This window comes from Corvus brachyrhynchos, unplaced genomic scaffold, assembly GCF_000691975.1.
Source record: "Corvus brachyrhynchos isolate BGI_N302 unplaced genomic scaffold, ASM69197v1 scaffold203, whole genome shotgun sequence".
Classification (NCBI taxonomy): Eukaryota; Metazoa; Chordata; class Aves; order Passeriformes; family Corvidae; genus Corvus; species Corvus brachyrhynchos.
In genome coordinates, this window is record NW_008237408.1 from 1,669,479 (window position 1) to 1,681,327 (window position 11,849).

General features: G+C 46.8%; 1 protein-coding gene across 2 annotated transcripts in view; it reads right to left on the reverse strand.

Moving 5' to 3' along the window:
* FZD3 (frizzled class receptor 3) overlaps positions 1–9,244 on the reverse strand; it is a 41,679-nt gene extending 32,435 nt beyond the window's left edge. Inside the window, exon 1 of one of the 2 annotated variants that reach the window (XM_008631044.2) lies at positions 7,300–9,244. In XM_008631044.2, coding sequence (XP_008629266.1) covers positions 7,300–7,488 — 189 coding nt within the window. In that variant the 5' untranslated portion in view covers positions 7,489–9,244. Of the gene's footprint in view, positions 1–155; positions 401–7,299 lie in introns of those variants that run through there. The other variant, XM_017730863.1, reaches the window with a different exon arrangement.
* Positions 9,245–11,849: the final 2,605 nt, after the last annotated feature.

Genomic DNA, 11,849 nt, shown 5'->3' on the forward strand with positions numbered 1-11,849 from the left:
TGGTGAGGGGCTGGGCTGGCACTCCCAGAGAAGCTGTGGCTGCCCCTGGATCCCTGGGAGTGCCCAAGGCCAGGCTGGACGAGGCTTGGAACAACCTGGGACAGTGGAAGGTGCCTCAAACCCATAAAAGCCACCTGAACTTCCTCTAAACTCACCAGTGCCTCCAAAATCAAAGAAGGAAACTGCAGCCATGCCAGCGAGACAAGTATTTCTGACAACTGCTCCTCGGTGCCGAAGTTACTCCAGATTTATTCCTCGTCTTCTCACTCTGGGGTGATTTCCCCTCTGGATCCATCTACCCTGTAACTGGAATGACCATCCCACACCACAAAAAGCAGGGGAAAGCCAATTTCCAAGCAGCAGCAAAACAAAAAGCACATCCCAGCCAAGCCAGCCCGCTTTTAAGCAGTCAAACATTATTTACATCACTGCCTGTTTTTTACACAAAGCCCTCACAAAGATGGGAAGGACCCATCTCTGGGGCTTTTGAGCAAAAAAACCCAAATATCTGTGACCTTGTGGTGGGTGAGGGAGTGGCAAAAGGTAAAACAAATATTCCCCAGATGCTCCAGCAGCACAACATTCCCTGGCACCTGAATTTACACTTGCAGAGCGACAACTGGCTGCGCAGTACTTTGTATTCAACTCTTCCGGATAAACCCGCGTGCGTTCCACCTTTGCTGATAATTCCTCCTTAAGGCTGCACCAGCTGCTGCAGAACGAGGCACGCTGCAGAGCCATCTGCCTCCCTGACCCCGAAAACATCCCCCTGTGAATACATCTTGATTAAGACGTGCAGCATTTACTTTCAACTGTATCTTTATGTAAAAGTAATGTTTTTCCTCCCCCCCCGCCCTCCATGTTTGCACTAAGCCATTAAGGCTAAACTTCCCCTTCCTATTTCCACTCGAATCGTCGTTCAGAATTAATCTTTGATCCAGGCAAATACGAACGTGGTGGCAGAGTTCATCCCCAGCGTGCAAGCGCTGGTTTATCAATTTCACAAAACCCCCAACCCTTTCATTCTCTTCGTTTTTCCTCTCACTGCCGTAGTCAGCATTCTAAAAACGCTCACGTGGCACCTTGCTCTCATTAACAAACATCCAAGACTGAAAATCAATAATTCTTAAATTATTCTCTGGCGAAGATGTGTTAGGCAGAGAAAAAATTCAGGGTTTCTCACGCCTGTGATTTTGCTTTAATATTTGGGCACTGGTGATCCCCAGGCAGGAGTCTGAACCCTCGTGTGCTTTGTGTTCATTTTGGAAGGAAAATCTCTTCTTAGTGCTCATTCTTTCAGTAAAGCTCAGCCCTCAGGTGCCTTTCTCTGGTTTCTTGGAGTGCAGGGGTGGGAAGGAACAACTCAGAGACTGCTCCACGTGATGTGGAACAATTAAGGAAGGATACATCCCACCTGGAAATGCCACGGGCAGGGACAGCTCCCACCAAGGGTGCTCCAAGCCCTGTCCAGCCTGGCCTTGGACACTCCCAGGGATCCAGGGGCAGCCACAAATCCTCTGGGAATTCTATCCCAGCCCCTTCCCACCCTCACGGGGAGGAATTCCTTCCCAGTATCCCACCCAACTCTGCCCCCTGGCAGAGGGAAGCCATTCCCTGTGTCCTGCCAACTTTGAGAGTCACCACATCCCCCAAACACAAACCACTGCACACAGCAGCAGCTGAAAATTCCATCTTCTCTGCACCTATTCCTGGATGTCGTTTTGTCTGGATTAACTGCTTCCCAAGATTCCCAGCCTCCTTCCCTTTCTTCCTTAGGCCTCCACCAACCTCAGCGCAGGTCCATGAAACGCGGAGCTCTGCGTTTCATCTGAGTGCAAATTATCACCTCCCCTGGCTGCTCTTCCTGTCCAAACCATCGAAATCAGGCACTATCCACGGAACTTGCAACATTCCCTCAGATTATCTCCGATCTTCCTGCAAAAAGGATCCCATGCATGGCTCCAGCACGAGCCCAGCCAAGGCTGAACTGCTCCCTCAGAAACCTCATTTTACAGAATTGTCGGATCACGCTCATTTCTGTACGAAAGCTGCTCGGGGATGTAGCCCTGGCTCTTCCCAGATTGTTCTTTCCCACTAAGGATTTCACCTTTGCATAACACCGGTGCCCTTTGCAGATCAAGCCTGAACCAGAGGCTGCTGCTGCATTTCGAACAGACAAGCCCCAGGTATTCCTCGAGCAGGAATTCCCAAGGACACGATGAGGAATTCCTTGGCCCTGCCCGCACGCCGCGGAATCATCTCTGCGAGCCCAGCTTTGCTTTAACAATGAAACAAATTTAAAAGCTTTACGTGGCTGTATCTAAGGTAAAAATTCCAGCTGGGGATAAGAGAATATAAAATTAATGAAAGAGAAGGCTTTAATCAGCTGGAGCACCGCTCGCTTCCCTGTGATCCTGCCCGGCTCCATTGTTCTGCAGGGATCATAATCGCACACACTAACGAGAAAATTAATCCTTGCTGCAAATTAGTGCCTAAGATCAGGCTGCTTACACAACAGCAGCCTGATTAAAACCCCCTTCTCCATTAGCTTTATGTGCCTGTGCTTCCAGGAGGTTGGGAGGCAGAACTGAGGAATACAGAAAGCCAAGGAGAAGTGTGAAATTTGGGATATAAAGCACAGGGAAGGCAGAAGGAGAAAAGGAATAAAGGTGGAATTAAGGGGGTAAGAAGTTAAGGATTTTCCACTCCACATTCTGCCCATCCTTGGTGATTATTAGCAAAGAAACACCACTAAATGAGCCACTTAATACCTGACCTACCTCTGCTGGAAAAATCCCTCTGATCCCAGATGTTGGCACTGGGCTGGGAATAAATACAGCTATGCCTTCTGTTGGCGCCATTTTAAGCACACTCTGGTTCTCCCCCACTTCAGAAAGAAGATGAAAAAAATGAACTAAGACTCCAAAGGTGACAAAAACAGGGCTGGCAAGGACATGCAGACCTTGCAGCGTGTGAGGTCCGTGGAATTGTCCTCTGTGAGCACCAAAACAGGCAAGAAACAGCTAAATTTGAAACAGAGTATGAAAAATCAGATGTCCTCACATCTGTGGTTGGATATTCTGTGGCGAATTAACTGGCTCTGCTTCTAAATATTCCAAAAATCCATGACTGGGGTGTCTGTTTGTATCAGTGCCCTGATTCCCTGGTGACCCCTGGGATGCCGATGGAGCAGGAGCACACGAGGGGACATCACTCCTCTGCCCTTCCAGCTTCCTCCCTCACACTGCAAACCCCAGAACAACTGCAGGACAACACAATTTCTCCACTTCCCCCTTTTCCATGTCCTGGCCAACCCAGCTGCATCCCTCAGTCCCTACTGCTTCTCTTTTTGGGTCAGGAAAATGGGAATGGAGTGCAAAGGAAGAGCACATTGTCTCCCTGGCCATATGGTGACTGCGTCATCTCCTTTTTAGGGTCTTTGACCTGCAGTATAATCCCAAAAGACAACTCAGAGGGACCCATTCAGCCCTCAGCCATGTCTGGCTCCTGTCCTTTAAAGCCTCTTTGATCCCCACCATCATTTGTGGGGTCCCATAAAAATCAGGGTGAAGAGAAAGAAGCGCTGGGAGCTTATTTAATTCCAAAAGCCTGGCAATCATCAAATTAAACTGCTTCTCCTCAGCAGTGACAAAAGCTGTCAGTGAGTGGCCACGGGCTCCAACAGGCCCCAAACTTCCACGTTTTCTGATCAAAATGTTTGCCTACAAAACCTGAATTAAGGCAGATAAACCCCCACCGCTGGCTACGCTCACACGTCAGCAAATCCTTCAAGGCCGGAGGAATATTAAGTGGAAAAGGGACAGAAGATAATTCTTTGGAGCAATAATAATCCAAAGAGATGGGTAAACAAGGTCAGGTCCCCAAGGGGGGAGAGGGGTAATTTGACTTCTCCATCAGCCCAGGATTTATGGATTTATGTAACACGCGGAGCCGGGGGAGCAGCGCCATCCCGACGCCGCAGCAGCATCCTCGGGAATGTCTGGGAGGGAAGTTCTACCAGCACTGCTGAAACCAGCGATTCCTGATGGGTATTGCCAAAAAGCAGCCTGCCAGCAGGTTATAGAAAACCTCACCAACGCCTCACAGCACGCTGGATGAGACAGCTCCGCAGGGACCCTCCGGAGTCGGGATGCGAGAAGCCCTGGACAGCTCCCGGCTCTGCTCCAGCCTGGACAGCTCATCCTGGCCACAGGAGCTGGGAAGTTCCTGCCCTGGACACCAGCAGCTCGTGGCTCCGTGCTCTGTCAGCGCTGGGGTGCCAGCACCCCTTTATTGCTGCTTTTACAACAGCAGAGGCAAAATAATTCTCATTTCAGTCCCTGCCAGAGCCAGCTTGGATCGGTGCTCGTCCTCTGCCGAAAGGACCAAGATCCTTCAGGGATATTTGGGAATAAAATAACGCTCCTGGAGGCAGCACCCTTCCCCCCTTCAGTGCTCCCAGATTAAAGCAGCCTCGTGGCTGCAGCACAGCACAAAGCTTATAAGGAATTATCTCTCCCAGGAGTAAATCAAGGACTGGGAGCTGATTCCAGCAGGGACCTCGATGGAATATTCTATTTGCCGAAAGAAGGGAGATTTGGATGGGATGCTGAGGAAAAGTAACTCCCTGTGAAGGTGGTGAGGCCTTGGAAGAGAATTCCCAGAGAAGCTGTGGCTGCCCCTGGATCCCTGGAAGTGTCCAAGACCAGGCTGGATGGGGCTTGGAGCAACGTGGGATAGTGGAAGGTGTCCAGGTTGGAACTGGATGAGTTTTAAGGTCCCTTCCCACCCAAACCATTCTGGGATTCCCCGATTTTATTGATTCTCTAACCTGATGATGTGACTTTATTACAATTACGAAGGAATTACACCAGCCTTAAGTCTCAAAAAGGCAACTTAACTGATTTTTCCAAGCTTTCAAGAAATAATAAATAAGTTTTTAAGCAACCAGCAGTATGGGAAGAGAAGTACATTGAATTTATTGATGGCAAGACAACAGCTACAATAATTCTCATTTTTGCTTCACCTCCACTCCTCGTTGTATTGTGCCCTTCCAGCACAAATAAGATGAACTCTTCTTGGGTTTTTTTTTTTAATCAGGAACTGCTGTGAAAAAGTGGAAAACTGTGAGAATGACAAGGCCTTCCCTGCAGCACACCAAATGAATCACCCCGATTCTGCTGCTACATTATTTTACGTTCACAGCAGCCAGGGAGGGGGCTTGGAGACCAGAGACGTTCCCAGAAAATACCACAATGCAACATTCAACAGACTTCGATCAGCCCAGCATTTGAGTGCTCCATAATAGAGCCACTAAATAATGCCTAAAAAGCCAAACAATAAAAACTTCCCTCTCCCTAAGCGTATATTAAAGTGCAATCTGAGTTAATGCAAGGAATGGGAATATATTGATGAAAAGCTGTGGATTTTCAGTCTTTTTTTTTTTTTTTGCTGCTGCTCAAAACCCTGCAGTGGGAGAATTTGAAGCTTGATAAAGCCTTTTCACCCTTCCTCAGAAGCAGCCCATAATCCATCCCCAGGCTGAAACTGCCGCCTTAAATGCTGATTTTATTGGCAAAAGGGAGTGTTAAACACACCCACGCCACCAACGCGCCCCGTGCTAAGCCTAAGAATGGCTTCGGTGTGAATTGCAGCGTTTCACGCCAGGTAATTCCTGCTTTTAACTCGCGTTTCGCACCTCAGAGGGCAGAGGAGCAGCGCTCACCCCCTCCTCAGTTCCCCCCTCGGAGGCAGAAAGCTGCTTCACAAAAATCGGGATAATTGCACCCGTTGTTCTGGTCCATGGAATTACTGCTCCGCTTCCAGCGGCGGCCAGAAACGGGTCTGGAGTAGAAATTATGTTTCTGACAGTTCTCTGAAAGCACGGGTTTGACGTGCAGCAGAAAGTCTGGAAAATGGGCACAGCGCTGGCCACGATCAGTGAAAAGTGGGGTTTTAACCATAAATGGTGCCCACGGCCCGGGTGAAGTGCCACCGACCAGGACAAGGCTGGAAAACAAAAGGGACAGGGGAAGGGAATTCAAATTATCCCAGGAACGAAGCAGCAAAAAAATGCAGGAGGGAAGGCCAAGACTTGGAGAAGGACACTGCAGGGAGAGAGCTGGAACGCTTCCACCTGGAGAGGAGAAGCCTCGGGGATAAAAAGGAGCTTTCAAAGATCTCCAGGGGGTTTAACTGCAGCACAACCCAAAAGCGGATTGAAGGAAACCAGCTGGAAACTGGTGTAAAATAGGTTGGAGAATGAATGAATAAATAAAGTCATTAAATCCCAGGATGGTCTGGGTGGGAAGGGATCCTAAAGCTCATCCCAGGGTGGGAAGGGATCCTAAAGCTCATCCCATTCCAACCCTGACATCTCCCACTGTCCCAGGTTGCTCCAGCCTGGCTTTGGACACTGCCAGGGATCCAGGGGCAGCTCCAGCTTCTCTGGGAATTCTGTGCCAGGGCCTCAGAACTCGCCAGAACCAATTCTATAACAAAATTCACTCCTTTTGCTCCGTGTTCAGGGTAACGGGAATCTCCAGAGCCATCCAAAGGAGCCATTGCAATCCAAGTCCAGAGTTCCTTCAAACAGCAAATTGAAGGGCAAGAAGCTCAATTTTAAAGAAATCCACCACATCCAATTCCAAACTCTTCCATGGAAAGGCCACACAAAGCCAAGGCTTTGTATCACTTAACAAGAACAATGAAATTCAGTTTCTGTACTGTCAGGAAGAGCATTCCAAGAAGGAAACACAGGATTATTCTTTCATTTCTCAGTCTACAGCACCACAGATTTACCCACAAAGGGTTCCCAAACACTTTAAAAAATACAAATAAACCAAATCTGCACAAATCCCTCATGGAATTTTGAACAGGTTGAGAGCAAGACTTGATTAATATTCTGCATTTCCACTCATTTTAGTCATATCTCAGAACTCCAAGTAAGGAAACTCCTTGGGTGAGATGGAAAATACACTAAAAAATTCTTGTATAAACCAGACTTCAGATATTTAAACTAACAAGCACATCCAGAGTATTTCCCACTCAGTGATATCCAACTAGGCAGGATCTGCAGTCATGGAATAGTTCAACTATTTAGAATATGGCATTTGGGGTTATATTTGAATTATTCATTACCTTGGTTTGTTGGTGGTTTTTTTTGGTTGGATTCTCTTGTCAATTACTGGTGAACTAAAGACCAAACATTTTTATATCTATTCATATTATATATATCTTTTATACATATGTATATTTTAAAAATATTTATACTTATTTATGGAAAAAAAATCGCTTTACCTCCATTGCCAGAGCTGCTGTTTGCTGGTCATAGTGGTTCAGGAGGTTGGGCATGAAGGTGGTGTTGTAAGGCAGATCCTGGCACATCCTCAGGATGATGGGCTCGCAGGAGAACAGGCTGTGCCCTCCCGTGGGGGCCACCCAGACATCCAAAATCCACAGGGAACACAGCATCCAGCCAAAAGCCATCCTTCCACACCGGGAATGGGGCCAGGGGCGCAGCCCAGGCAGGAAGATCTTCCAGCTCCTCGTGGATCCGCAGTTTTCACTTTGATATTTCCAGGCCTTGCTTGAGGTTCCTCCCAGCTGGAAGAGCTTTTGTATTCAACATCCTCAGCTCAGTCCAGGAGATGGTATTTGAGAAATTGTCCCTTTTTTTTTTTTCCCCTCTCAGCCTTCTGTGGCATGAATGAAGTATTAAAATTTCAACCACATTCCCACACCACGGACCCCATGGTGACACAGCAGCGCTCCAGAGGCTTCCTTCTTTTCCTGGATAACCTGGAACACAAAACAGACAGAACTCACTAAAACCCCTTTTAATCCATGAAAGTATTTTACCTCTCAATTCCTAAGGATTGCTGCTGGCAGACAAACTGCTTCAACTTCTCCTGCAAGGTCCTTCTGCAAGTTTTAATCTTGTTTTCTTTTGAATTCCTGGAGGAAATGAATGGAAGAATTTGATGGAAGAACTAAATGGAAGAAAAGCAGAGAGACTCCACCCAAAAATGGTGAAAACAAGGAGATCACGTTGATTATGACAGAATATTTTTAGAAAACCCCACACTTTCAACTTGGCCACACTGAAACCAGGCTGTTTGTGACTCAGCAGCTCCACGCACAGCGATAGCATCTCGTTCTCTGCACGGCCTCGGAACTCCTGAGGAATAATTATAAAACAAAAACAAAACCAGTCACCAGCACCAACCCCGCAAGTCCCAGCTCGCCACTGGCCTGCCCAAGGAGGTTTGGCTACCTGGGCTCAAATGTGGCATTTTAATCTGCTTTTCTTGTTGCTGTCCCAAACCCATTTTAATTGCACTCCTCCATCCTCCCCGCCAGAAACCACCCCAGCAGCTGAGAATCAGCCAGAAGATGTTCTCTGACCACCCCTTTTCTCCTCACACTCCCAGAGAGGGGAATTTTAGGGTTGCTCTGCCAGTTCCACTCTCCCCGTGGAGCCAATTTAAACAGGAATCACTCCCTGGGGCTGGATCTGGGTTTTCTCAGCAGAACGGGGACTCAGCAGATTGGGCTCGTCCATGGGAGAAGCTCTGAAATTGGAGGTGGGAAAAGTTCACAGAGCCCTCAGAGCACAAAGAAGCCTCTTTTTAATAACAATTTCATCTTACAAAGGTAAAATTTCCAAAATCCAGTCTCTAACCAGCTGCTTTCAAGTGAATTAGTGTTTAAAAAGTAACAAGAAATTTAGAAAACTCCAAATATTCCATCAGTATCCCCAAAAGCAAGCAACCACAAACCTGCACACATTCCCAATCTTGAGAGAACAGTTTTTCCTTTCTCCCCAATGCAAACACAGCGAGAGATAGGAAGGATTTAATTACCAGATGTGTGCTGTGATGCACATTTTTATTTACACAGGCCCATCTTACGGCCAGAAAAACGAAGGTTTTAAACCCTTGGTGCAGTTTGTGGGTTGGACGGGATAATCTGGAGAGGTTCCTTCCAACCCAAACAATTCTGGGCTTCTCTGCAGCATCACGAGAGGGGAAAGGGTTTGGCTGGAGCTTTTTGAAGACAGGCTGGTTAAAAACAAACATGCAAAGAGGAAGAAAAGACCAAGCTGCTAAAGATAAGCATGTTAAATTCAGCTCATTTGACAACTCGCTTTCACAGGCTGCTTCTCGCTCTCACAGAGACTGGTGGGGAAGCCGTGGCTGAGGCAGCACTGAAATAGGGAAAAAACAGAAATAGGAAAAGCTCCAAACCCAGGAAAAACAAAAAGATGAGCAAAAAAAAAAAAAAAAAACAAAAAAAAAAAAAAAAACAAAAAAAAAAAAAAAAACAAAAAAAAAAAAAAAAACAAAAAAAAAAAAAAAAACAAAAAAAAAAAAAAAAAAGGCAGAAAAGAGAACTCCCTCCACACCTGAAGTGGTAGAACCAACACAGCTCAAATCTCAGCTGGTGCTCTGAAGTAAATGCTGCTGTGAAGAGTCAACACACTGAGCTTGAACAGATCCAGAGCAGCCACAGTGTTTGACACATGTCCCACGTGACCACACCGGATTCAAGGCCAATTTCAAGTTGATACGAGCTTGAAAAGTTGTGTCCTTCTGACTTTAGAAATGTAATTTCTCAGACTGACTTTTGGACCATTTGGCAACTCTGGGAAGAAACGAAAGAGCTGAACTGTCCCATCTGCCAGGCAGCATCGGCCAGCCCTGGAGCCTTTCTGCGCATTCCCAGCTCCTGACCAGGACACCACAAGTTACAGACAGATAAAACCAACTCCTGCTTAGCTCTGTACAGCTCCCTGGCAGAAAGACTGGAAATAAATGGTCCCTTCCAACCCAAACCAGTCTGTGATCCCATGTCGGACAAGGTGCTTAATCCCATTGGAATCCATTCCTTTGGGTTTAACATTTTAATAACAGAAAATTCAAATTCCTCAGATTCCGAAAAGAAATCCCCAACCTTTGGAGTGTTTTGTCATTTCCAGAACTCTGGATTCACAATTTTTTTTTTGTTTGCTTGTTTGTTTCTCCTAAACCAGCTCCAGAGGATTTTGTTCCCCAGTTTGAGTGAGGTCACCTTGCAGTGTGGATGAGCAAGGGATTTTTTTTTGCTCGCTGTAACTGAGGTGTAATTGCAGTGATCCGTAGAAAACCCTTCACAAAAAAGGTCCAGAAGCAACCTAAGATGAACTGTGCTCACACTAGTTAAAGCCAGCACCACAGAAATCGGACAAATCCAGGCCAGGATGTGGAGTCTTGGGGAAAAACTCCAAGAATGCTCCCTAGAAATCATATTAATGACACACAAAGCAGCAGGATCCAAACACATCCACCCATCCTCTGCCTTCCCCCACAACCTCAAGCTGAAGAAAACATGCAAAAACAAAGACCCAAGAAGCCACAAAATTTTAAAAAACCCCAAAACTTTTAACTACGCAAAAAGCAGGAAAAATTTCACCGTGTCCTTTCAGGACTTTCCCATTTTACGTTCAAGATATTAATTACCGGACCAAAAATAAAATTAAGAATGTATTTACAAGAGACAGGAAAGCCCAACAAAATATACAGCCTGGCCCATCCCAGCGCCCCTCCATGGGAAAAGTAAAACAATTCCAGGTGAAAGGAAGCAAAAAGAGAAGGATTCCATTGCGAAAGGAGCCCCAAGTTTTGCAAACGAGCCTATGGATGAGCTATTAATTGGTGCAGACAGATGGGTGCTGTAATAAGCAATCCTCAGTGTCAGGAGAGCTCCTTACCACAGATCCAGTTTGTACACTCTTTGTTAGGCCTCTGCATACGAGATTTTGTGGTTATTTTTATATGTATATAAAAACAAAACACTTTCGATGACACCAGGGATAAAAGAGGAGGGGAGGCCTCCCCTTCCACCACAAGCACTGCAAATAAAACGCAGGCAGAAGGAGCAGTTTGTTAGTGTGGTTATGGATTTTTACATTATTTATCAGCAGAAGAAGCCCATCCAACTCTTGCTGGAAAGGATTAATTAAGACATGCACAGGCAATTATTATAAAGCAGTGAAAATCACGAGGAGAACGGGTTGATTCCCACAAGGAATTTTTTTTTCAAAGAATAAATTTCAAAGTTCCTAAGGGAGCAATGAGGAAGAAAAAAAAAAAAAACCAAAAACAACTCATCGGACTTTAGAAAGAAAGGACGGAGGGGGATTAATTCACACTTATCTGTCCCAGAGAAATGGGGAGATAAAACAACACACCAGACTCCTCCTGGAGGAGAGGAAAATGTCACCTCGGCCATTCCCCACCCGATCCTGACCCTGGAGAAAGGAGAGGAGCTCATTCACTGCGTTTCCCCAGCCCATTCCCACCCACACGAAGGCACAAAAGGAGAATACATTAATCTCCCAACTCCATTTTAATTACTCAGCGGGAAAGAAACTCCAGCGCTGCGCTCCCTTGTTCCACTTCTGCTCCGTCTTGAGGGACAGCCACACTGTAATCCCCCACATCCTCTGTTTCAATTAGGAGCACAGAGGGAGGATGGAAAGGCAGAAACAATCCTGGCGAGATTTTCCATGATTATCACGGAATCGTGGAATGGTTTGGGTCGGAGGGGACTTGGAGCACATCTAATTCCAAGCCCCCCGCCATGGGCAGGGATGCCCACTCATCAGACATGGAGGGACAGGTCTGGCAGCTCTCTCCGTGAGCTCGTATTCCACGGGAAGGGGCTGGGGGGGGAGGAAATCCTCCGGTTCCCCGGAATGGGAAGCAGGCAGGCTGCCGGCTGAACCAGCATCCCTTTCGGATCCTCGCCGCGTTGGAGAAGCAGAAGGAACAAGTGCACAGGCGGGACCAGCATCCTCTCGGATCGCT